At 46.7% G+C, this 26,181-nt stretch overlaps 1 protein-coding gene across 4 annotated transcripts in view; it reads left to right on the top strand.

Moving 5' to 3' along the window:
- The window catches only part of AKNA (AT-hook transcription factor), a 70,012-nt gene that overhangs the window by 23,961 nt on the left and 19,870 nt on the right, over positions 1–26,181 (top strand). For 2 of the 4 annotated variants that reach the window (XM_081179636.1, XM_081179633.1), the window contains exons 2-11: positions 3,877–4,403; positions 5,679–6,883; positions 8,872–8,946; positions 13,533–13,689; positions 15,200–15,354; positions 17,257–17,316; positions 19,877–20,004; positions 21,348–21,567; positions 23,048–23,205; positions 24,440–24,619. In XM_081179636.1, coding sequence (XP_081035762.1) covers positions 4,088–4,403; positions 5,679–6,883; positions 8,872–8,946; positions 13,533–13,689; positions 15,200–15,354; positions 17,257–17,316; positions 19,877–20,004; positions 21,348–21,567; positions 23,048–23,205; positions 24,440–24,619 — 2,654 coding nt within the window. In that variant the 5' untranslated portion in view covers positions 3,877–4,087. The remainder of the gene's footprint in view (positions 1–3,876; positions 4,404–5,678; positions 6,884–8,871; positions 8,947–13,532; positions 13,690–15,199; positions 15,355–17,256; positions 17,317–19,876; positions 20,005–21,347; positions 21,568–23,047; positions 23,206–24,439; positions 24,620–26,181) is intronic. The other 2 variants (XM_081179634.1, XM_081179635.1) reach the window with 2 other exon arrangements.

Genomic DNA, 26,181 nt, shown 5'->3' on the forward strand with positions numbered 1-26,181 from the left:
CCCAGTTCTCTAATCTGTCAAGGTCGTTTTGAAGTGTGATCCTGTCCTCTGGGGTGTTAGCCACCCCTCCCAGTTTGGTGTCATCTGCAAATTTGATCAGGATGCCCTTGAGTCCATCATCCAAGTCGTTGATAAAGATGTTGAATAAGACCGGGCCCAAGACAGAACCCTGTGGCACCCCACTAGTCACTCTTCTCCAGGATGAAGAGGAACCATTGATGAGCACCCTTTGGGTTCGGTCAGTCAGCCAGTTACAAATCCACTGAGTGGTAGCATAGTCAAGACCGCATTTTACCAGCTTCTTTACAAGAATATCATGGGGCACCTTGTCGAATGCCTTGCTGAAATCAAGGTAGGCTACATCCACTGTGTTCCCTTCATCTACCAGGCTTGTAATTCTGTCAAAAAACGAGATCAGGTTAGTCTGACATGACTTATTTTTCAGAAATCCATGCTGACTATTGGTGATCACAGCATTCCTTTCTAGGTGCTCACAGACTGTTTGCTTAATGATCTGCTCCAGAATCTTCCCTGGTATTGATGTCAGACTGACTGGGCGATAATTATTTGGGTCCTCTCTTTTCCCCTTTTTGAAAATCGGGACAACATTTGCCCTCCTCCAGTCTGCCGGGACTTCGCCTGTTCTCCAGGAATTCTCAAAGATGACTGCCAGTGGTTCTGAGATCACATCTGCCAGTTCTTTTAATACTCTTGGATGCAGTTCATCTGGCCCTGGAGACTTGAATACATCTAAACTAGCCAAGTATTCTTGTACTATCTCCTTAGTTATTCTGGGCTGTGTTTCCTTTGCTGAATCATTTGCTCCAAATTCTTCAGGTCGGGCATTGTTTTCTTTATCGGAGAAGACTGAGGCAAAGAAGGCATTGAGGAGTTCAGCCCTTTCTGTGTCCCCTGTTTGCATTTCACCATCTTCTCCTCTGAGTGACTCCCACTGTGAGGGAACCTTCCCAGACCCACTGAAAGAGGCGGTCATTAAACCGCTTCTTAAAAAAACATCTTTAGACCCAGCCAATTTGGCCAACTATCGCCCAGTCTCAAATTTACCATTCTTGGGCAAGGTGATTGAGCGGGTGGTTGCCAGACAACTCCAAGCACGCCTGAAGGATGCGGACCATTTGGATCCCTTCCAATCGGGATTCAAGCCTCACCATAGGACTGAAAGTGCCTTGGTCGCGCTGGTTGATGATCTCCGGCGGGCTAGGGACAAAGGTGAGAGCTGTTTCCTAGTTCTGCTGGATCTCTCAGCGGCCTTTGTCACCATCAACCATAACATCCTTCTGGACTGTCTAGAGGGGCTGGGAGCTGGGGGCACTGTTATACGGTGGTTCCGCTTCTTTCTCCTGGGCCGTGTCCAGAAAGTGGTGGTGGGGGATGAGTGTTCAGACCCCTGGGCTCTCACTTGTGGGGTGCCTCAGGGTTCCGTCCTCTCCCCTATGCTTTTTAATATCTATATGAAGCCGCTGGGAGAGATCATCAGGAGGTTTGGGCTGGGTGTTCATCAGTATGCGGATGACACCCAGCTCTACCTCTCCTTTAAATCAGAACCAGTGAAGGCGGTGAAGGTCCTGTGTGAGTGCCTGGAGGCTGTTGGAGGATGGATGGCGGCTAACAGATTGAGGTTGAATCCTGACAAGACATAAGTACTGTTTTTGGGGGACAGGGGGCGGGCGGGTGTGGGGGATTCCTTGGTCCTGAATGGGCTAACTGTGCCCCTGAAGGACCAGGTGCACAGCCTGGGAGTCATTTTGGACTCACAGCTGTCCATGGAGGCACAGGTTAATTCTGTGTCCAGGGCAGCTTTCTACCAGCTCCACCTGGTACGCAGGCTAAGACCCTACCTGCCCGTGGACTGTCTGGCCAGAGTGGTGCATGCTCTAGTTATCTCCCGCTTGGACTACTGCAACGCGCTCTATGTGGGGCTACCTTTGAAGGTGACCCGGAAACTGCAATTAATCCAGAATGCGGCAGCTAGACTGGTGACTGGGAGTGGCCGCCGGGACCACATAACATCGGTTCTGAGAGATCCGCATTGGCTCCCAGTACGTTTCCGAGCACAATTCAAAGTGTTGGTACTGACCTTTAAAGCCCTAAACGGCCTCGGTCCAGTATGCCTGAAGGAGCGTCTCCACCCCCATCGTTCAGCCCGGACACTGAGATCCAGCACCGAGGGCCTTCTGGCGGTTCCCTCATTGCGAGAAGTAGGGTTACAGGGAACCAGGCAGAGGGCCTTCTCGGTAGTGGTGCCTGCCCTGTGGAACAACCTCCCAGCAGATGTCAAAGCAATAAACAATTATTTTACTTTTAAAAGTCATCTGAAGGCAGCCCTCTTTAGGGAAGTTTTTAATGTTTGATGCTGTACTGTTTTTAATATTCAGTTGGAAGCCGCCCAGAGTGGCTGGGGAAACCCAGCCAGATGGGTGGGGTATAAATAATAAATTATTATTATTATAATTATTATTATCTCTACCTTGCCCTGCTGCCCTGCAATGGCATTCTAGCACCACTGAAAGTTCCACAGCTTCCCCCTTTTATCTAAGTTTCTTGTTCCTGGGATAAGCCTTGGGTCTCTTGCAGGATATCCGAGGAGAGAAAGCAGCAAAAGAGTGTTACAATCAAATTGGGTTGGGAATCTTTTTCACCCTGAGGGCCTCATTCCATTCTAGGCAGCCTTCCCAGGGCCACCAGGGATGGACAGAGCCAGAGGCAAAAACAGACTGAGCAATGAATGTAGGTTTTACCTTTGTTCAGTAGGCTAGTTTCTATGCACAATCATCCTTCTCTATTGCAAGAGCAATTCTCAGAATTCAAGGACACAGCCAGGACATGCGGGGGCGACTCAAGAAGGATGCAAAGCAAGGCCACTGAAGCAGGTGGACTGGGGAGTTTTCTGAGGGCCACACAGAGTAGCCTGAGAGTCCATGCCAGGGGTCAGCAAATGTTTTCCCCAGGGGGCCAGTCCACTGTCCACAGACCTTGTGGGGGCGAATGGACTATATTTTGAAGAAGAAGAAAAACCACGACTCTCCCCTCCCTTCTCCACAGCACTGGACGAGCCCTGGTGGCTGCTTGCCTGTGCCTTGTGAGCAGCAGGGGCTGGTGGTGGCAGCGGCAGGACGATGAGCGGCACGAAAAGGCTGGCTCTGGAGAGGGCCTGCTCTGCTTTAAATGGCACTCAGCCAACTGCGGCTCCTGTGCCTTGCAAGTAGCAGGGGGTGGCAGCGGTGGCAGCGGAGGGACGATGAGCGGTGCAAAAGAACTGGCTCTGGAGAGGGGCTGCTTAAAATGGTGCTCAGGCAACCATGGCTCAACAAAGCCCAGCCCCCTTCCTCCTGTAGGCAGGGCAGGGGAAAGCCAGGAGGAGGGAGGGAGGAGGCGGCGCCGCAGTGTGTGTGTGTGGGGGGGGGAATGGCACAGTCTGAACAATCAGAATCCCCACAGCAATCCACATGGTGATTCCTGGACCATCTGTGGGCCGGATCCAGAAGGCAATTGGGCCGGATCTGGCCCCTGGGCCTTAGTTTGCTAACCCATACCCTTGTGCTGGAGTGTCAGGCTAGGGTTCATGACATTCAGCTCTCCAGCTAGCCAAAAACTGGAAATCTGTTTAGGGACAGTTCCTGGAAAACCAACACTGTCAACCACTTTTGCTGTTTTCTCTCAGTTCTGTCTCCAGGGACAGCCTGTGTTTGCTGACTGCCATCCCTCGCAAGGAGGGGGCAGTTGGGGCATGTCTTACTGTCCAACAGAAATGTTAACCATTGAATGAAAAGGCCAAAAAAAGGGTTCTTTGAGAAAAATATGAGCCAACTTTCCTGACTGCCATTCAAACTCTCTCTTGTCTTACCCCCCCTACAGCCTGGGGACAGGATGTGTGGAAGTGCTGAATGAAACTGCAATGTGACCTACATTTTTTCCAAGGCTCGTACCACTCCCTGACACCCCTCAGCTCTTTGCAGAAGCAACGATGAAACGGCGCAAGTGAGTCTCACTCCCGCCTTGTCCCCCCCCCCGGAGGTTATTCCACCACGCCACCCTGCATCAATCTGCCTTATCAGTGACCGCGGGGATGTCCAATGCAGCAAGGGATGATTTTGAAGCACAACACCTCCGCCTGCAGGAGGAGGAGGAGGAGGAAGATGAGCTCGAGAGGCGTGCAGATCTGGACGGAGACCCCAGCGTGGGAAGAAGCAGGCTTGTGGGGAGCCTGGATCGGCAGGGTGTCTCTTCTCCTCAGGAGATCCTGGAGGATGTTGAACGTCTGGAAGAGCTTAAGAGCAACCAGGAATTTTTGGCAGAACGCAGCTGGGGGTCTGACTTGGGTGAACGTCAGGACTTTGAATGTGCAGGGGCAACCAGCCCTGGGAATTCTTCAGACCGACACAGTGAGTAGCACAGGAGATCTGGTTGACCCTTCTCCATGAACATTGGCCGATTGAGTGAAAGTAGATTATAACCAGTAGGAGGCTGGCCTAATAGGGGGCACTGCCCCACCACCCTCAGCATGTCCTCAGCCACTCTCAACCTGCTTCCCTTCTTACATCCAGTCCAGGAGGTGGTCTTGCCTGCCAACTTCCTCCTCCTTAGCCTGAAGTGATGTCCCTTGTAGAACTCAGCAGGGAGGAGGAAGAGAGGGACAAAGGTAGAATTAGTTAACTCCAACTTCCTACAGTCCACCCTATTAGCACCCATGAACACTACGCCACCCGTGTCCCAACACGGGACAAGAGAGGCAGCTGAGTAAGGTTATCAGTGGTTTTGGAGCCACAATGCCCTTTAACTTCCTACTGTTACTAGCAAAACCAGAATGAGAGATGCAAAATGCACATGGTTTTTGCAAATTTAGATAATTTATACAGATGTCAGAAACTCAGCTGTAGCTGGCATGGAATTTGTGTGGAGTTTTAATGTTGTGAAATACACACACTGAGGCCAAATGCCAGTTCTCACACTTCTCAGATCTTCTGGATGATGAAGCTGGGATGAGATAGTTGTTTACCACATGGCACATAACGTGGAGAAAATGAACAGAGGGTTTTTTTGTTTTCTTCCATAATGCTAGAACTCAAGCTCATTGGATTTGGGACAGACAAAAAGATGGGCACATAATACATTATTCAGTTATGGAACTCCCTGTCACAAATGTGGTGATGGCAGTCTGGTTCAGATGGTTTTGAAATTAGGTGCATTCATGTATGCCAGATCTGTCAGTGTCAATGGGGCACAAAAGGTAAATTAGTATACTTCTGAATGCCACTTTCTAGGAGCAGCAGGGAGGAAGGCTGCATACGTTACTCTCCCCTTTTCCATTTTATCTCCACAACAACCCTGTGAGGTAGGTTAGGCTGAGCAACAGTGACTGGCTCAAGTTTCCACAGGGTTAGCAAGAGGGTGTGGGGTGGGATGAATTAATTATGCCCATGGGTGTGCTCCAGGTAGGACTAACATTGAATACAACCCTTATGTTTGATGAGGAAAGGATCTAAAGGCCTTCCTGAAATTTTGGTAAAGTCATGAGGTCTTAAATGGAATTACTCTGAGCTCCTGGAAGGGGTCTGGGACTTTTAATCTAATTTAGTATTTTAATGCCTGCCTTCTGCTTTAAGCTACATGACCAAAAGTGGGATATATTTAAGCATTCTCTTCTTCCTCCCCCACAGAACATCTAGAGGACAATGGAAGCCCCAATGATCAAGGTCCGATTTCCTACTGGCATCCACAGAGAGACCAACTTTTGGGTGCCCCAGAAGATGACCAGGATCCAGGCAGCTCCTCCCAAGATCTGGAGAAACAAGCAGGGGAGTTGGATGCTAGCAGTGAGGGAGAGACCTACCCAGAGCTCTCATATGAGGTCCAGTACGGCTCAGAGTATAGCACCAGTCCTGAGGCACTGAGAGACCCACAGGCCTTGTACAAGAGCAGCAAATCCTACAGTTTTATCTCAGAAGGTGGAGAAGAGTTTTCTGATAACTCCAACCTCAGTGCCTATCCTTCCAGGCCTCCTCTGGAATGCACCCTCTTGAAAACAGATGCCTATGAGCTTGGCAAGACTCAGAAGTTTCCAGAGGAAATGGCACTTACTTCCCCATCAAGGAGAAGTCCTCATGGCAGCGCTTTTGGGGGTTCCATGGGCAGCAGTCATAGCCCCTCATTTGTAGACCATGTTCCAAATTTTCCCAGCATTGAGGCTGAGACCTTACCAGAATCCTCCTTTATAGAGAACCTGGGCCACCCTAAGGAAGGTGTTGACAAGGTGGTTGCCACTGCTGGCAGAGCCAGAACAACTCAGTGTTTTCCTTTAGCCACTGTTAAACCGAAGGAGAAGCTTCTGGAACCAAGCGGGGCAATGGAAACATCTCACACCCTGAGGCAAGTTGGCTACCAGCAGCTGGAAAAGGTGTGGAAGCTGAAAACAGATGTTCCTCATGGACTGCCATCCAAATTCAAAAGGCAGTCCAGGTCCCTGAGCCCACAGGGGAGAGCTGCCTGGAAAAGGGCAGGAGAGTCCAGTTTGAGCAAGCCTGTCCAAGAAACTAGTCCAGTAAACCTGGCAACAACTGACACTTTGCAGTATGGCCGAGGGCAGCTCAACTACCCGCTTCCAGATCTGACCAAAGTGGAGCCTCGAGTGAAGTTTCCAAAGAACGCACAAAGCTACCATCCACCCCGGGGGAAGACCCCCCCAGCGAGGACCAATGAATCTGGGAAGCCAGTGGTCTTCAAGTCTCCTGCTGAGATTGTCCGCGAGGTGCTGTTGAGCAGTGGGGAAGGGTCTGTGCAGAAATGTCAAGACCCCACCATTTCTGTCATTCCCGAAGAACTCAAATCCCCAAGACAAGCTACAGTGCTGGTGCATCAGCTTCAGGTAATAGCTTCAGTGTCTATTGTGAAAGTTCTGAAGCCACACATTGACTTACTTCTTATTCAGGCAGATGGCCTGTGTCTGAGCTTGTATCCCTTAAGAATGTAAGAAGAGCCCTGGATCAGGTCAAAGGGAGCCCATCAGTGGCCAGCCAGATACCCCAATGGGGAGCCCACAAGCAGGAGCTGAACACAACAGTGTTCTCCCAAATTGTAATTTCCAGGAACTGGTAGGTATTCAGAGAAAGACTGCCTCTGACCGTAGATGTAGAACATAGCCATTGGGGTAATTTCAAATTGTTTGACACCCCCCTCCATTTTCTTAGCTACTTGCTGTCCAGTCATGGAATTTGCATGGGTTGCAACCAATGTTAGAGTAGATATATTGATAGCCTTGTCCTCTATGAATTTGGCTAATCCTCCTTTAAAGCCATTCAAGTTAGTGGTCATCACTACATCTTCCAGAATCAAATTCCATAGAGTTGTATCCAACTAAGTATCACTCAGAGCCCCAAGAAGCCAGAAGAATTCTTGTTAGCTGTAAGGGGACAGGAAATCCCAGGTAAAGTAAAAAAAACCACCTCTTCCTTTACGCAACAGCTACAGGAAGGGTACTATGTACTACGTACTATGTACACACTAAAATGTGGAAGGAGAGGAAAATTCCGCCCAAAGACCAGTGGTTGCTTAAACTAATAGAATATGTAAAATTAGCCACGATGATGGCCAAAATAAGAACTTCAAAGGGAAAAACAGTATTGAGCAAGTGGGAACAACTTTAAAAAGAAACTGTGTAAATATAATTTTACAAGTAGGGTTAAACATATGAACACCAGTAAACATAACAAAGAGTGAAAGATAGAGAAGGGAAGGTTTGGAAAACTTTAAGAGTTACAAAAAATCAAAGTGATTGGGTTAGGGTTGGGAAGTCCAGGCAAGAAGGGCTAGGAGATGATGTATGTAATGGGGATAACTATAACTGATCGTTATTTGCACAATTTTTTAAAAAAAGTTTCACTCTGAGTAACTCAGTCGTGTACACTAATTTCAATATACCTACTCTAACATTGGATGCAACCCATGCAGATTCCATGACTGGATAGGTAAAGGTAAAGCGACCCCTGATCATTAGGTCCAGTCATTACCGACTCTGGGGTTGCGACACTCGTCTCGCTTTATTGGCCGAGGGAGCCGGCGTACAGCTTCTGGGTCATGTGGCCCGCATGACTAGGCCACTTCTGGCAAGCCAGAGCAGCGCACGGAAACGCCGTTTACCTTCCCGCCGGAGCGGTACCTATTTATCTACTTGCACTATTGTGCGTTTGAACTGCTAGGTTGGCAGGAGCAGGGACCAAGCAACGGGAGCTCAACCCGTCGCGGGGATTCAAACCCACCCGCGTCCGTGGAGGGGGGTGTCAAACTATTTGAAATTATTGAGTGATCCTCTATGCAGAACTCATCACATCTAGACAACCAACATGTGGGGAGAGGAGTGGGTGAACACTGTTCTCCATTAAATGCTAGTTTTCTTTGCGTTGGGATCTTTTTTATTTTTATTATATGGAAGAGCATTTAGGAATGCAGGCCACCTGTCATCTGGCATGGTACAGTATTAGACATTAGTTCACCACCACAGGAAGAGCTAGGCCATGCCATGGGTAACTGAAAGCCCTAGGATCTGTAAAACTACCATCTTGCCAATCCTGTCCCAACGAAAAGGGGATGCTGCAGAAATGATGCAACATGTGCCAGTTTGCATTTCTTTGACATGATTTCTTTTCCTTTTTTTGTGGGGCGGACGAAGGAGTTATGAACATTCATCAGACTGTGTTGTGAACATCGCTTCCAACTCTACAGTTCTATGGTTCTTATATTATTAACTGCTAACCAGTCAGCCTGGGCTCCTGTCATTGGGGGCTCCTGTCATTGGGGTTGACTGGAACTCTAAAATATGAACCTAACAGATGCCAAATGCCTTTCTTCTTTTTTTAGGAGGACTACCACAAACTGCTGACAAAGTATGCTGAAGCTGAGAACACCATTGACCGGCTACGGCTGGGTGCAAAGGTAGGATGTCTCCAGCTTGTTTGAGGACCTAGCACTGTCCTTCATCCAACTGTATTCTGTCATGCTAGATTTCTGTGTGTAGGACAGGAATGGGGAGCTGGATCTGGTGAGCAGGCTGGATTCTTACCTTTCAACCATCATCTCCCTCTCCCACAGCAGTGGAGACTGGCCTATTAGGGAGAATGAAGCACTGCACCAACAACCTCAGTCTGCTCTCAGCCATCCTCCACCTGCCTGCCTTCTTAGTTACAACCAGTCATGGGGATGGCACTGAATGTCAGGTTCCTCCTCCATCTTGGTGTTGCCTTATATTGAGCTTAGCAGGGAGCCTAGAACCAGTCAGCTCCACCTCTCATTGGCTCTGGCTCATCTCACCTCTGACTCCACCTGCCATTGGTCTCCCCACACTGTTGTTCTCCCTGGCTTCCACCCTACCAGAACTAATGGGCACCATCTCCCACTGCCCTGTGGGCCAAATCTGGAAGGTGATGGGGCCACTTACCCATCAATCACCTGGCGTCACAATGACATCAGGTGTCCCATTTTCCTTTGCCCGCATGGTTTGGCATTAAACAATGCAGGCAAAGGTACAGCAATTTATAAGTTCCTGTGATCACAGTGGTGCCTGCAAACTCCACTTTTTTAACCCAGCTGCTGATTAGGCAGATGGTGCACTGATGATCAGCAATTTGGATGGCTTCAAAGAGGATTAGACAGGTTCATGGATGATAAAGCTAGCAGTGGTTCCTAGCCACAATGCCTGTACTCTGCCACCATTGTTGGAGACACTAGACCTCTGAACACTAGTTGCTTAGAATCATGTGAGGAGGGCTGTGACACTCAGGCCCTGCTTGCAGGTTTTGCACAGGCATATGTCTGTGGAAGGACAGATCATGAAGCTGAGGCTCCAATACTTTGGTCACCTCATGAGAAGAGAAGACTCCCTAGAAAAGACCCTGATGTTGGGAAAGATGGAGGGCACAAGGAGAAGGGGACAACAGAGGATGAGATGGTTAGACAGTGTTCTCGAAGCTGCCAACATGAGTTTGACCAAACTGTGGGAGGCAGTGGAATGCCTGGCGTGCTTTGGTCCATGGGGTCACAAAGAGTCGGACACGACTAAATGACTAAACAACAACATGTCTGGCCATTGTGAGCACAGGATCCTGGACTAGATGGGACAAAGGCCTGATCTAGCAACCAGGCTCTTCTTAGCAAGGCCCCCTTTATGGGGGGGGAGAGTCTGTTTAAAGGATAGGAATCATTATGTTTTGTTTTCTGGTTTTTTAAAGATACACCCCACCCCCCACACAAGCACTTTTGGTTCCAGGTTCCTGTTTGTGTCAGTGAGTCAGGCAGCCTGGGCTCTGCTTGAGCAGGAATGTGAGAATACGAGAACGTGCCTAAAAGATGAGCAGCTCGGGGTTGCAACAGGTTTTCCCCCACCCACCCCTTTCCTGTATCTTAAGAGCTGCGTCTTTTCAAACCACAGCCCAGCAAAAGCAACCACCACGGCAGCTACTCAGAAAGAGGAAGGAAGATGTGGGACATTAATTAAAAGAAGTCTTAAGAACATGAATGGCTTTAAAATAGGGTTGGAGAAATTCAAGTCTTATTAGCGGCTGGTCACCATGATGGTTGTGCTTGTGCCTCCGTGGTCAGTTGCTAGAAACCACAGGAGGGGAGAGTGCTGCTGTGCAGGTTTTCCACAGTCATATGAATGGCCACTGTGAAAACAGGATGCTGAACTAGATAGCCATTGGCCTGATGCAGCAGGCTCTTATATTATTATGCTATGTTCTTAACAAAAGAAATATATCTGCTGGGTCAGGTCAATGGATGATATAATCAGCATTCTGCTTCCAGAAGTGGTTAGCCCAATGTTTAAGAGAAGGCCACTGGCTGGGCAACTCTCCTTTCTAGTTGTAGTTGCTTTGTCTTTGATACTCTGGGTAAAGCACTACAGGATTTGGAGGCTCTGTTTGGCTTTCATGCAGAAAACTAGTTAGGGATGAGGGATAAAATTGTTTGGCTTGCATTATCTTATCTTAATTTGACCTTCCCAAATCAACATGCAAAGGTAGAATTGTGGCTATCTTTCAAACTTCTCACTCCTCCAAATTTTGCAATGCAATTCCCCAGCTAAAAAGTGCATGAGGAAAGAGGGAAGTTTGTTCACCAATGCCTTTATTAGTCAAAATGGCAAACAAGTGTGCATTCTATATGGAGAAATTGCTTGCAGAAAATGTGTATGAGGCAAAATTGCATCCAAAAATATGTAAAATAGATGCATTTATTACCCTGATCTCTAAGCAAGATAGTGACTTAACAAAGACTAAAAATTACAGATCTATTTCTTTCTTGAACTATGATTATAAACTATTTGCTACAATTTTAGCTAACAGACTAAAAAGGACATTGACTGAGTCAGTCCACAGAGACCAAGCTGGTTTTTTACCAGGCCATCAAATGAAGGACAAAATAAGAAACGTAATTAATCTAATAGAGCATTTGGAAGAAAGAAATGAAAAGCAGACTACACTAATCTTTTTAGATGCAGAGAAAGCCTTTGATAATATTTCATGGTCATTCATGATTAAGGTATTAGAGAAAATGGAATAGGTAATCCTTTCCTTTCTGTTGGAGATAATTAAGACTGAAATCTCCAGGTGTCGGAAAAGGTTATGTATGCAACAACAGTGGCTTGTGTTTTGTTAGCCCCAAAATGGAAAATGAGCGAGGTCACGATCAAAGAAGATTGGCAACTTGCAGACTTAACATATAGAATAAGAGAACAAGAAGAACATACATTTAAAGAAGACTGGAAAACGTTTATTGAATATATGGAAAATAATTGTGTACCATTGAAAACACTGGCAGTATTAATATAAATTCAACAGTGTAAATAAGTTTTGATGGATGTGATAATAGAAGACCGATTGGTATAGTTTTTGTAAAATATACAGGAATATAAGATATGCAAAATGAACCATGGAAAGAGAAGAAGAGAAGTCATTGACATCCTAAGTATGTAAAATATTTATCGGAAATTGTAAAATAGACAATTTAATAAAAATCATATTGAAAACCACCCCCCCAAATACGTAAAATAGGAGAAATTGGAAAATGTACATATTTGCTTTTAAATAAATTGCAGTAATTGCAAACTGAACTGAAGATGGGGTAAGCTGAAGATTGAAAAATGAGAGAAACTAAAACTGACAGACATGTCTATTCCTGTTGCTAATAGCTGTTGATGGATCTAACATCTCCATGAATTTAACAAATCCCTTTTAAAACCTCTTCCAAAAGTGACTGCCATCAGTATTCTGGCTCAGATTTAGAGGACACCACCAGTAAATTCTCACCCAGCCTTGTGGCTCAGTATACAGGGGCATTTAGACAAATAGTGAAGCTTATAGTGAGTCAGACCATTGGTCCAGCTTGCTCAGTGCTGCCTACACTGACTGGCAGCAGCTCTCCAGGGCTTCAGACAGAGAGCTTCTCCCTCCTCTACCTGGAGGTACAGGAGATTGATGTTGGGACCTTCTGCATGCACAGCAGATGCTCTACCACTGTGTTACAGTCTCTCCCCAAAAGGAAAAGGCTTCTTTGGAAACTAGATTATAACTGAATGTGCATGAGAGGTATAGTAGAATGGATTTCCAGGTCTGTGGTTCACAGAGGGGTATGTGGGAGGAGTTTGAGAGAGAGGCATACTGCACAGATGGCAAGGATTAATGAAATCCAGCTTTAGTCCCGGCCAACTGAAAATAAGTGAGCAAGGGTGATGGAGCGAGGAGATAAGGGATTTTCCTCAGCTGTTTGTGAATGGGTAATCAGAGATGAGCTCATACGGCCTTCCTGAGCAATTTTCTTTTGACTCTGGCAACATCAGAAGATGCTTTCTATCAGATAAGGCTGTTTATCTAGCGTGGTATTGTCTAATGGCAATGGCTCTCCAGCTTTTAAGGAAGGGCTGTAGCTCAGGGGAGGGGAGTGGGTAGAGCATCTGCATTGTATGTGGAAGGTACCTGGTTCAATGTCCAGCATCTTCAGTTAGGGCTGTGAAAGACTCTGCTGCCTGAAACCCTGGAGAGTCCCTGCCAGTCAGTGTAGACAGTACTGGGCTCAAGCAATGAAGAGCCTGTTTTCCATAGCTTTCTGACTGATCCTTTTTAACTGGAGATGTCACAGATTAAAACGGGCATCTTCTGCATGTGCTCTAAAAGCAGCGCTACAGTCTGGAATGTACTCTGTACATGTTCAGAGGAACTGTATCAGTTCTTCAAATAACCACTGACATTTAAATAGAGAAAGCCACCCCACACCTGATTTCCACCTCTTGATTGAGTCAGGGCAATGGACATCAATGCTATGACCATTCATTGTCCAGCCTTGGTAGGCAAAGTGAGTCCCAGGGACTGAAGGTACTTCATGGGGAAGAGGCCATCTGCAGTTCAGGTGGAGCTCCATGCAGATCTAGCACCTCTTCATAGCTCTTCCCTCCTCACCCTTCCCAGCACCCCTGTGTTTCAAAATCATATTTGGATTGAATAACCCCATGGATTTCTTCTGCCTCTCAGGTGCGGCTGTACTATGACCATCCAAAACCCAGCCATGGGGTCCAAATGGGGACTGTGGCTCAGGCCTCCAAGGTCATAACCTTCAGCATCCCTCAGGCCAGGACAGCTGAGTTCACAGGGAGCTCTAGCTCAGCACCAGATGCTGCTTGGAATGAAGGTAAGGTCTGAGAAACCTGTGCAGCATCCTTTGGAAGAAATAACGTTTGTAGGAAGTTCACTTTAGGACAAACAGTAAGGTTTGGATGAATATTGGCTAGATCTCTGATGCTGGTAGCTAAATATGGTCCCATCCCCCCAAGCCCAGCCTCTATCCCAAACTACAATCATTTGATGAACTTGCTTAGATCAGTGGTGAGTAATGTAAAGGTAAAGGATCCCTGGATTGTTAAGTCCAGTCAAAGGTGACTATGGGGGTGTGGCGTTGATCTCACTTCAGACCGAGAGAGCCAGTGTTTGTCCACAGACAGCTTTCCAGGTCATGCGGCCGGCATCACTAAACCGCTTCTGGCACAATGGAACACCATGACAGAAGCCAGAGTGCTCGGAAACGCCATTTACCTTCCTGCCGCAGCGGTACCTATTTATCTACTTGCACTGTTATGCTTTAGAACTGCTAGGTAGGCAGGAGCTGGGACAGAGCAATGGGTGAGTTCCAATGGCTCTCTAGTCGTTGTTAGATTCCAGTTCCTAACAGCCCCAGCAACAAGGTCAAGTGTTTGGGATGAAGGGAGTTTTAGCCCAACAATATGTAGAAAGCATCATGTTGGCTACCCCTGCTCTACCTTAGCTGAGCCAGCAGAATAGCAGGCCCTTGAAACTGAGGTGTGCAAGGCCCAAGCTCCAGGTTCCTGATATGGTTCTCAGAACTATCCCTAGGCCACATCCCTCACCTGATCTGTGCGTTCCTTGAGTGTTTTTGCCTGGCTGGAATGTGTTCTTCAACCTTGATAGTGCTTTTTGGGTAGAGGATAGTGGTGGAGGTTCATGAGTGTGTATAGAAACTAGCCTACCACACAAAGGTAATTTTACTGTTTACTGACATGCACTATTCCACCCACTTTTGCCTCTGACCCCACCTATCACTTGTGGCCCCCACAAGGTGGTCCAGAAGGGAATGTGGCCCTCAGGTTCAAAAAGATTCCTCATCCCTGCTTTAGACGCCCAAGCAGTTCTATGTACCTTGGGATCCTTCCTATATTTTATCTTGGCTGGTTTTTTGTTGCTTTCTCACTAGCCCTGAAGACCATCTCCTTTCTCAATATGTCAGTTCCTATAGACTACTAATAAATTCATTCTTGTGAGTGTGGATCCTGGTGTAGCCAAAACACAAGAGTGAGGTTAGTAGCAGTCTTACGGGAACTCCAAGCTTTGCAGAAGTGCACAAAGGAGAACAAACTTTATTCAAATAAGAAAAGGGGGGTGCACACCCAACAGTGCAATAAGAAGTGAGCATGCTCAGTATCCACAAACTGTCGACTGAATTGTGTGGGTGGGAGAAATATTAAAGCAGGAAAGAAAGTAATGGATTGGAGTAGTCTGGAAGAGAACATGGCTAGATAGACTGTCTCCTCCCCGCCTTCCCCATTCCTTAAGCAGCTCTGATGGGTAAGATCTTGCCAGATTCGTTTATCTCAATGCATAAAAGTTTTTGTCTCCTTAAATTGCAGGATTTTCTGGCCCTCAAGCAGCCTCCTTTCCTCTTCCCAACTCCATGGGTTTGGGCAATCCAGCAGCAGATGGCTTCACCTCCACATCAACACCTTTTGCAGGAGATCACTTGACACACCTGTTGGCTTCCCAAGCTAGCAAATTCCAGACTCAGGCAAGTTCACAGCTTAGAGCCAGCAAACTGTTTTGAAGTGCATGCCTGTGTGTGACTATTTGCTTCCCTCTGAATCTTTGTGCAAGCAATGCACACAATTCAGTGCTATTTTTCTAGAAAAAGAGGTGCCGGAACTCACCATGAACGCCTCTCTTATTCTCTTATAGTGGCAATGGCACCCACCTAAGAGGAGCTGGAACTGAGTTCCGGCAAGTTCCAGCTGAAATAACCCTGCACACACCCATCCAATTCAGTGTTTTAGAACTGTAGTCTCTCTTAAATAACAGCCCCCCTTAGTTACTGTTGCAAAACTGATATGCACACACACACTCAGTTTCATCTGCTCACCATCCATCAATAACAACAGAATCCCACTTAAGAGAGGGAGGAGAGTTGGATTCTTAGTGTGGCATTGGTTTGTTGTGCTTGTTTGGTTGCTAATTGGTGATGGGATCCAATTAGCCTTGTTTCTTTAGTTAGCACAGTTGATGGCATGTAAAAGGAAGGGAGAAAGTGAGTGCTGTTAGGGAATAATGAGCTTACTACAGGTGGTGTTATGAGTTGGGAAGGTGTCTTCACAGGTTGTTTTTCACCCAGTTTGTTGGTGCCAAGACCAGCTGGTGGTTTTTGCACTTTGTAAGGTAAAGGTAAAGAGACCCCTGACCATTAGGTCCAGTCGTGAGCGACTCTGGGGTTGCGGTGCTCATCTCGCTTTATTGGCCGAGGGAGCCGGCGTACAGCTTCCGAGTCATGTGGCCAGCATGACTAAGCTGCTTCTGGCAAACCAGAGCAGCGCATGGAAATGCCGTTTGCACTTTGTAGGGCTGTGCAATAAATCACCATATTGTTGAATACGGTATTGAAATAACATAGTGGTAAGTGTTTCAACAAGGCAATATACCAGTGAACAAAAGGTGGAGATTTAACAGCTTCCCAGGGAGTAGCTCAGCTGAACCATGCTTTACAGATACTTTGCAGATACTTTGCAGGCATGGTGTCTCCAGCTTTGTTTGCTCTTTCCCTCCTTCCTTCTAACCAATAATAAATCACACAAACCAGCAAACTCTGTCAGCTTCACTGGTATCTTTCCACTTAGAGGTCAGCTAATTATGCAGAACCTGCTAACTATTAAAAACAAAAGCAAAAGCAAAATTGTGACAAAGCATATTAATACAGTTCAGTTGCACAAGCATACATTTCAGTTTGCAACTGAATCCTCACAAAATACTAACAGTATGGAGGTGACTTTATGTTTTCACCTAGAGCAGGGGTCAGCAAACGTTTTCAGCAGGGGGCCAGTTCCCTGTCCCTCAGACCTTGTGGGGGGCCAGACCATATTTTTTGGGGGGGGTTGATGCAAGAGCCCCATGAGCCCCGCTGGCTGCTTACAAGCGGCAGGGGTTGGCAGCGGCAGAGGGATGATGAGTGGTGCGCGAAAGGGCTCCGGAGAGGGGCTGCTTAAAATGGTGGCCGCTTGAGCGCTGCTGCTGCTGCTGGCACCGACAAAGCCCAGCCCCCTTCCTCCTCTAGGCAGGGCGGGAAGAAGCCAGGAGGAGGGAGGGAGACAATGACAATGACGACACCGTGTGAGGGAGAGGGAAAGAGCATGTGCACTGGTGATCCACACGGTGATACCCAAACTGTCCGCGGGCTGGATCCAGAAGGCAATTGGGCCTGATCTGGCCCACGGGCCTTAGTTTGCCTACCCATGACCTAGAGGCTTTGGGGAACAGGCCTAAGTATGGCACAGGTTCTGGAGGAGATTAAGTTGATTAAGGAAGGTGGGGGAATCACCCAAATGGAGATTGTGTAGCAAAAGAACAGTAGCAGCCCCCCCCCTCAAGGTGGCATTACTGGCTCTTAAGCAGGATATGATGAAATGTTTTGAATGCTCTTATTTAGGTGGAAAATTTGGAGGAGCTAATTCGAACAAGGAAGTTGCCACTTCAAGACCAGCTAAAGGTACCACAACCATTTTCTCGAATTAATGTTGCATCTTTTTCTTTTTTAAATGCGATTTGTATTAAAGTTTTTCATGATACGTAAAATAGTGGTTACCAAAAAACAAATGGAATAAGTGGAATACAGAGTCCTTTCTTAGTAGGTCATTCTTAGCCCTTACCACCCATAGAGCACAGTAGCTCCTCCCAGTTCTCACCTGGGATCTTTTCTTTCTCTTCCCAGCCTCTCACCCTGGGAGACCGACATTTCCCTGTTTCTCTCTCTCTCTTTTTTAAAAAATTAATTTTTATTAACAGGCCAGTCACATCACATTATCCATATCACATTGATTCCAAATTATACAGTCAAATTTTAAATTTTGTTGGGGGTGCCCATACATCAAGCTCCGCTCGAGTCCAAAACAGCATCACTTATCTTACTGCTTTCATTAGACAGTTCTGTCCAGTTTGATCCGGATAGTCCTTTATTACTTCCTTTCTCTTCTTGTTGTTATCATAAATTCCTTTCTTTGCTATCTCTGATGATTTTCACAAGCAGGTTAAAAGCTGGCATTCTATGTGGATTTTGTACTCTTCCAAAAATCACATCGATCAGGGACAGCCTCTGTGCAACGCTTCCATAAACAAAATTAATCTCCGATCTGTCCTTTATTTTTCTCAGGCTTACTGAATAAATCAAATGAGTCTGGGGGCTCTGTCAGGTCAAACTTACATTCCAGCATTCCTTCTCATTCAAACAATCCTGATTCTCCTCCCCTAGTCCTTCTTCCTCCGGCAAACCTGTCATGGCGAGACGCCATTTTTTAACTGCGTCATAGAAATTTTCCTCTTTTCTCACCGTTCTCCAGTCTTCTTTCCTGTTATACTCCGTCCCACATAGTTCTTAAAATCCTGCCTGTGATTCATAGAAACACGACGATCTTGTTTCTATCTGGGGTGAAGGGTTATTAATGTCACATCATGCAGAGAAAAAAAGAGTTTTTTCCTCCACCCCCCCTTAGTTCCAAACATACAGTCTCCTTATGGTAATTCATGAGAAGATTTACTTATCCGTCCGTCACTCCTGGTTGCAGAGATCCATTAATCAGCAGTCTTATCAGTCGAGCTTTACTTGATGTATGTGCTTTCAGCTTCATTTCCAAACGTATGTTTCCAATTATAATTCCAAGCTGCAGCAACCAGCACGCGCTGATTGGAATCGGCGTCAGGAAGATCTGCCTTCACCGAGGGCCTGTGCCAAGTGTTCGGCACCCCCATCACTCGTTTCAGGGGGTGCATTGTGAACACCGCTGGCAGGACAGTTTCCCCCCGCATCCTGGGGGGGGGGGGGCTTAGGAAGACTGCATACTTCCCATAGCAGCCCCTTAGTACCTCGTATGGGTCAGAGAGATGTTATTGTCGGCCATCTTCCAACGCGCCACCTGGTGGCCCCCCCGACATTTCCCTGTTTCTCACCCAGGGTCCTCCAACAACCATTTACCACCCCCATGAGTTTACAGTCTATGGACCTTAATAAAAGTCCCTGACATGGGACTTCAAAGAGAACCAACAAAAGAAAGAAAAGGAACAATAAGAAGAAAGGAGAGAGAGAGAGAGAGAGAGAGAGAGAGAGAGAGAGAGAGAGATCAATAAAATAAAGAAGACAAACAAACAAAATAAAAATAAAAATTAGAGAAAGATTTTAAAAACTTCTGATTTTCTATCTGCCGCTTACATAAAAAAAAATATGATTATTTAAGACATTCAGTTCATGCCTACACCCATCTTCTTCACCTTGAAATTGCAGAAATGGTAACAAGTTGCTTGCAATATGATCAGCTTAATGAGGCATTCGAATTGAATAAGAGGAATGGTTTTGCGATGCAAACCTCTCAGTTAGAAAGATACCTGCTAGACGAGGGTAGCCAGCCTTTTTATACCTACTGCCCACTAATGCATCTTTCTTGATGGTAAAATTTCCTTACCTTCCACCAGTGCTTGATAGAAGGAGGATTCAGCTTGTGTCGTAGAACCCACTACTGCCCACCTATAATCCTGAAACGCCCTCTAGTGGGCAGTAGGGACCAGGTTGACAACCCCTGTGCTAGACAATAACAATAAATTACTGTCTAAAATGTGTTTATGTATTGTAAACCGCCCTGTGATTTTCAGATGAAGGGTGGTACATGAGTGGTGGTGGTGGTGATGTAAATAAATAAATTTCCAGGGTGCTGAGAGCTGTTAGCAAACCCCTATTTCCCTCACAAAGCTACACCTTCAAGAGTGGTTTAACAATCCCACTTTGCAGGAAACTTTGGGAAGTGTAGCTTTCAGGGTGTCTTTCAGGAGGGCAACATCTGTCTGAAAGCTTCATCCTGGGAGAATGCCTGAAATAATTTACTACCAGGTGATTTTTGTTGGTTCCATTATCAATGAAAGTAGAAACGTATCCATATTGCTGCATTGCTAGAGTGCCATTTCCCATCATAAGGATACAGTTAGAGTCAACACAGCTGTGGTACTCGGGAGTCAACAAGTCACTCAAAATCCCCTGCTTCTTTCAACCTTGCTTTCCATTGTAGGGGTTCTCAAGACTAAAGGAAGCCAAGGATGCCTTGGAGCAGACATATCTACAGGCTCGAGATGAATACAGGCAGTTGCAGAACCATCAAGAACCTGCAGGGGCGCTAGGAGACTTTGATTCTGATCGGTATGTATATAAAGTGGTACCTTGGTTCTCAAACGCCTTGGTTCTCAAATGCCGAAAAACCAGAAGTAAGTGTTCCGGTTTTCGAACATTTTTCGGAAGCCGAACATCCGATGCAGCTGTCAGCTATTGTTTCCAAGGCGCCTGCACCAATCAGAAGCTGCGCCTTGGTTTTTGGACATTTTGGAAGTCAAACGGACTTCTGGAACGGATTAAGTTTGGCGCTTTTGTTTTTGCTATTTATTTTGCGTTTTTATTTTTGAGGCTTTTAATTTGTTTTTGTGACTATGTGGAACCCAGTTCAGCTACTGACTGATTGATTGTGTGACTGTGGAAATGGATAAAAGCCCCCCCCCCCCGTTCAAACAATAACTATAATCAGTGCAGGTAAGATTCTTTATATATATCTACAATACTGTCTTATTTATTTTATAGTACAGTACATTGATTATTGCTTTCATTTCATGGGTGAATCGTATCGTTAGATAGTAAAATTCATGTTAAATTGCTGTTTTAGGGGTTGTTTTTAAAAGTCTGGAACAGATTACAGTGGTACCTCAGGTTACAGACGCTTCAGGTTACAGACTCTGCTAACCCAGAAATAGTACCTCGAGTTAAGAACTTTGTTTCAGGATGAGAACAGAAATCGTGCGGTAGCAGCATGGCGGCAGTGGGAGGACCCATTAGCTAAAGTGGTACTGCAGGTTAAGAACAATTACAGGTTAAGAACAGACCTCCAGAACGAATTAAGTTCTTAACCCGAGGTACCACTGTAATCCATTTTGCATTACTTTCTATGGGAAAGCATGTCTTGGTTTTGGAATGTTTTGGTTTTGGAACAGACTTCCGGAACGGTTTAAGTTTGAGATCCAAGGTACCATTGTATTGCACAAGTTGATTGAGCAAGGATTTCAGGCATGGAGTCTCTCCCAGCTCTACCTGGAGATACTGGGGGTTGAACCTGAGGTCCTCTTCATACAGTCCTGGGTTGGTAGGAAAAGTGGGAACTAAATATGAGGATGAGACAGTGTGCTGACAGACTTTTGGATGAGACCCCTTGGGAGCTGTTGCCAGTCAATTTAGAGCAGGGGTAGCCAAGGCAGCATCACCCAGAGTTGGTTGTTGGACTACAAGCCCCATCATTTTTGAACACTGGCCATGCTACTGCATGGGGTAGATGGGAGTTGTAGTCCAACAACACCCGGAGAGCGTCACTTTCCCTACCTGTGATACAGGAAGTACTAAGCATTATAGAGCAATAGCCTGACTTCTGTACTCCTGTTCTCTGAGCTATATTGCTGTTCTAGCTTCTCTCATCTTTGCTAACTCATTTTAACACTTTCCAGAGCAGTGGAAGGACAGATATTCCAACTGGAGATGCGCTTGGAGGAGCTGAAGGAAAGGATTGACCAGGCAATGTGGGACCAGCCAGTTGCACAGAGCAGTATTGAGGCACCTGATTCATCTCCTGCCCGTTTTCCAGCTCAGGCATCCGAATCGCAGATGAGGTCGCCGACTCCATCTCTTCAAGCTCCAGTCCCGGCAGTCTGCACTCCATACCCTAAGGTCACATGCAATTACTTCAAGGTTTTCCCAAGCAAGGAATGGCATATCTAAAGGATATTTTGATAGATAGATTGATTTGATTATATTTCTATGCTGCTTTTCATTCAGAAGTATCTCAAAGTGGATTACAAGCAATAGAGCAATAACATGATAGGACATAATAGAACATCACAAACACAGCATAAATCATATGGAATAATTAACAAATCATCAGTGAAGCAATTAGTCTATAAAACACTGTTAACAAGGCAACAACTAAAAAATAAGCTAAACATCACAATTAAAGCCAAAGTAATATTTGAGATACAGGAGTGTGTTTAAAGGTTTCTTTGTGCACCAATCTGAAAGTTTTTTTATACCGTGGATTTATTGGTATTACTCTGGAGCCCTTTACAAGGCTACATATATTACAAAGCATGAAATGGCTTGTATCTGCTATCTCGCCTGTGGGATGCTCTCTCTAGGCCAGGGCCAGATGACACATGAGGCAGGCTGAGGAAGCTGCCTCAGACTGAGGAAGCTGCCTCAGATGTGGAAGCCCAAATACAGGGATTCCAACTTGCATAAAATATTGGAAAGGCCCAGATAAGCCCTGCTTCACATATTGATCACAAGACGTGTTGCAAACACACCATTTGAATGGCAGTGCTCATCAACTTGTGGGGGGCAGCCCTTTCAAATCTTTTATTGTGGAATGGGGTCTAAGGGACCTTAGCCACTAGGAGTTGGCTTCTGTGCCCAAGAAACAGCACCCCCACAAGTGCCCCGCCCATCATACTGCCTCCACCACTGGTGAAGAAGCAGTGTTGGCTTTTCCAGCAAGATTTCTCAAGATCTCACCAGAAGCTGCCATGTCTGCTGCTGCTTTATGGGCACCACCATGCAACCCAGGAAAGGGAGATTTTGGTAGGAGTGGGGAAGAGCGGTGGCAGTATGGGGGGGCACCTCCCTGTTTCACCTCAGGTACTAAAAAGGGAAGGGTTGTATTAAGTAGTGGGTGGACATAGCAGACGACCCAGAGATTTCTCCAAGTAGTTCTTTATAAGTAAGCTGGAACTGAACTGAACAGCAAACAGCTCAGCCAGCCTGCTTTTATAGGCAGCCAGCTGTCAACAGTATAACAGCAACAGCCCAAGGTTTCCCGCCTAAATTAACTTAGATGCACCTGAGTGAAAACTATATACACAATACCCCCTGGTGGCCAGGGTGAGAACTTCAATACATAACAGGTTGTCCCTGCGTCAGGCCATGCAGTAGGCCATGCTTCCATGGCAACCATCTTGTGACTGGCGCCCACAGCACTTTCTCAAAATTCAAAATGTACCCACTAGTCCTCCATAAAGGTCACCAACCTCTGTTCTAGACTGACAGTGATTTAAATTGTTCAACATTTTATACCAATTGCCAAATTCTTTTGGAGGGGGGTGGTGGCTTTGCTTTCATTTGGGCCTTGCTCATGCCTTGACACTCTGCTCCTCAGACCCCCTTCCCCACGAATGACCGCAGCCAAGCCCAGCTGGACTTGGAAGTGAACTCCATCAGTGATGAGACTGGAGAAGAGGGAGAAAGCAGCCTTCCGGAACCACTCCGGCACATGCAAGCCCAGGTGGAAAAGGACTTTGATCACCTCCTGGACCAGTAAGTGTATGAGTTTTGTGTATATGGGGTGAATGTCTTTTTGATGTCGGAGAATTATTATCCTTCGATAATCTTTTAAAGATTTGCAGCCTTTTCACTCTTCAAATAAAAATGATCTCTGCATCATGCTGCTGTTCTAGCATGGTTGTTTTAGCTCTGTAAAATCTATTAAGTAGTGGGTGGGCATAGCAGACAACACAGAGATTTCTCCAAGTAGTTCTTTATAAGTAAGCTGGAACTGAACTGAACAGCAAACAGCTCAGCCGGCCTGCTTTTATAGGCAGCCGGCTGTCAACATTGTAACAACAACAGCCCAGGGTTTCCAGCCTAAATTAACTTATATGGACCTGAGTGAAAACTATATACACAATCCCCCTGGTGGCCAGGGTGGGAACTTCAGTACATAACACCATGTATCCCTTTGGATTTCTGAACAAACTGATCAGAGCTGTGATGTTTTCTTCTCTAGGACCCCATTTTTGCTATACAGTGGTACCTCGGGTTAAGAACAATTCGTTCTGGAGGTCTATTCTTAACCTGAAACTGTTCTTAACCTGAAGCACCATTTTAGCTAATGGGGCCTCCCCCTGCCACTGCTGTACGATTTCTGTTCTCATCCTGAAGCAAAGTTCTTAACCCGAGGTAATATTTCTGGGTTAGCGGAGTCTGTAACCTGAAGCGTATGTAACCCAAGGTACCACTGTACTTTTAAAGTAGTATTATGCCCCTCCCAATAACTGTGCCCTTCTGCAAAGAATCCTGGGAATTGTAGTTTGTGCTTAAAGTCCTTTGAAGACTCCCGGTCCCCTCAGAGCTACAGTTCCCAGAGTTTCTGGAAAGGGGAATTGATTGTTAAACTACTCTGAGAACTGTAGTACTGTGAGGGGGAACAGAGGTCTCCTTAGACCTCTCTGCCCCCTTAACAAACTACAGCTCCCAAGATTCTTTGGCAGGAGCCATGACTGTTTAAAGTGGTAAGCTGCTGCTTTAAATGTATAGTGCAGATGAAACCTATATCTCTACTTTGAATGTTTGGTTGATATATTGGGTTGCTTCCCGTGAAGTTCTACTCAGAGTAGACCCATTGAAGTGAATGTGCCTAAGTTAATCATGTCCATCAATTCAAATGGGCCTACTCTTAGTAGGACTGGCAGCGACTAATATTCAGTGTCAGTTCATCTGGTTTCAGAAGGCTGACAGACCCAAGCTTAACCTATGGTCTCTTGTCCCACAGCTACAACAGCTTCAAATCTTTGCCAGAGGCTCTGAGCTTGGAACAGCTGCATGTGGACAGACATTACTCACCCCCAGATGAAGCAGGTGGTGCAGCCATAACGGATTTTGGGACAAAGGAAGGCTCCCACTGGGTGGTGTCTAAAGCTAGCAAGACCTCTTGCAGGCCTTCAACCTTGCAGTAAGTCATCCAGGAGAAGAATCCACACTTCAGCCATGCCCTGATTATTTCATGGGTCAGGGACCTGTGGCCCTCCAGATGTTGCTGGACCATGAGGAATGTTGCTCATCCCTTAACATTGGCCATGCTTCCTGGATCTGATGGGAGTCCAACAGCATCAGGAGGGCACCACATCAGCTGTCTTTATCTGTCCTGAACCTTCCAGCAGTCAGCTTCATCATAGACATCCACTGAAGATGAATGGTGGAACATTCCATACAGATTAAAGAATGAGCTTTACGCAGCATGTAGCAATACATTCCCCCAGGAGGCAGTGATGGCTGTCAACTTGGATGGCTGTAACCTGAAGCGTCTGTAACCCGAGGTACCACTGTAGTGCATGGACATAGCAGACGACCCAGAGATTTCTCCAAGTAGTTCTTTATAAGTAAGCTGGAACTGAACTGAACAGCAAACAGCTCAGCAGTCCTGCTTTTATAGGCAGCCGGCTGTCAACATGGTAACAACAACAGCCCAGGGTTTCCCACCTAAATTAACTTACCTGTACAGTGGTACCTCACAAGACGAACGCCTCGCAAGATGGAAAACCCGCTAGACGAAAGGGTTTTCCGTTTTGGAGGCGCTTCGCAAGACGAATTTCCCTATGGGCTTGCTTCGCAAGACGACAGCCCATAGGGAAATATCCGGGACAGCGGGGAAGCGCAGCGCGTCTTCCCCACTGTCCTCGGACCTCCTCCGAAGCCGGGCGGTGGGGCGGGAACGCCTCCTCCCGCCGCCGCCGGGCTTCGGAACGCTGCTCCGAAGCCGGGCGGCGGGGCGGGAACACCTGCCCCCGCCGCCGGGCTTCGGAATGCTGCTCCGAAGCCGGGCGGCGGGGCGGGAACACCTTCTGAAGGCGGGCGGGGGGCGAAAGTCTTTGTCCCCCCTGCCTGCCTTCCCAGGGGCTTTTAAATCGCCCCGGACAGCGGAGAAGTCCTCCGCTGTCCCGGGGTTTTTTAAAATGCTGGGGGTGGGAAGAAAAGCCCTTGTCCCCCCCCCCCAGCCTTCAGAAGAGGTCCGGGGACAGACTGTCCCCGGACCTGGTCTGAAGGCGGTTTCCCTAGGAACGCATTAATTGATTTTCAATGCATTCCTATGGGAAACCGTGCATCGCAAGACGAAAAGCTCGCAAGACGAAGAGACTTGCGGAACGAATTAATTTCGTCTTGCGAGGCACCACTGTACCTGAGTGAAAACAATATGCACCATACCCCCTGGTGGCCAGAGTGAGAACATCAATACATAACAGCTTTACAAGAGGATTAGACAAAGTCATGGAAGACAAAGCTATCAACAGCTACTAGCAATGATGGCCATGTTTTGCCTCCACCGTTGGGGGCAGTATGCCTCTGAATGCAAGTTGCAGGAAATTGCAGGAGAGCAGAATTGCACTCATGTCTTGCTTGTGGGCTTCCCACAGGCTTCTGGTTGGCCACTGGGAGGGCAGGATGCTGGACTAGATGGGCTATTGGCCTGATCCAGGAGGGTTCTTATGTCCTTAACTGCCTCTGGTCTAACCACTC

This window comes from Podarcis bocagei (genome assembly GCF_964188305.1).
Source record: "Podarcis bocagei genome assembly, chromosome: Z".
Lineage (NCBI taxonomy): Eukaryota > Metazoa > Chordata > Lepidosauria > Squamata > Lacertidae > Podarcis > Podarcis bocagei.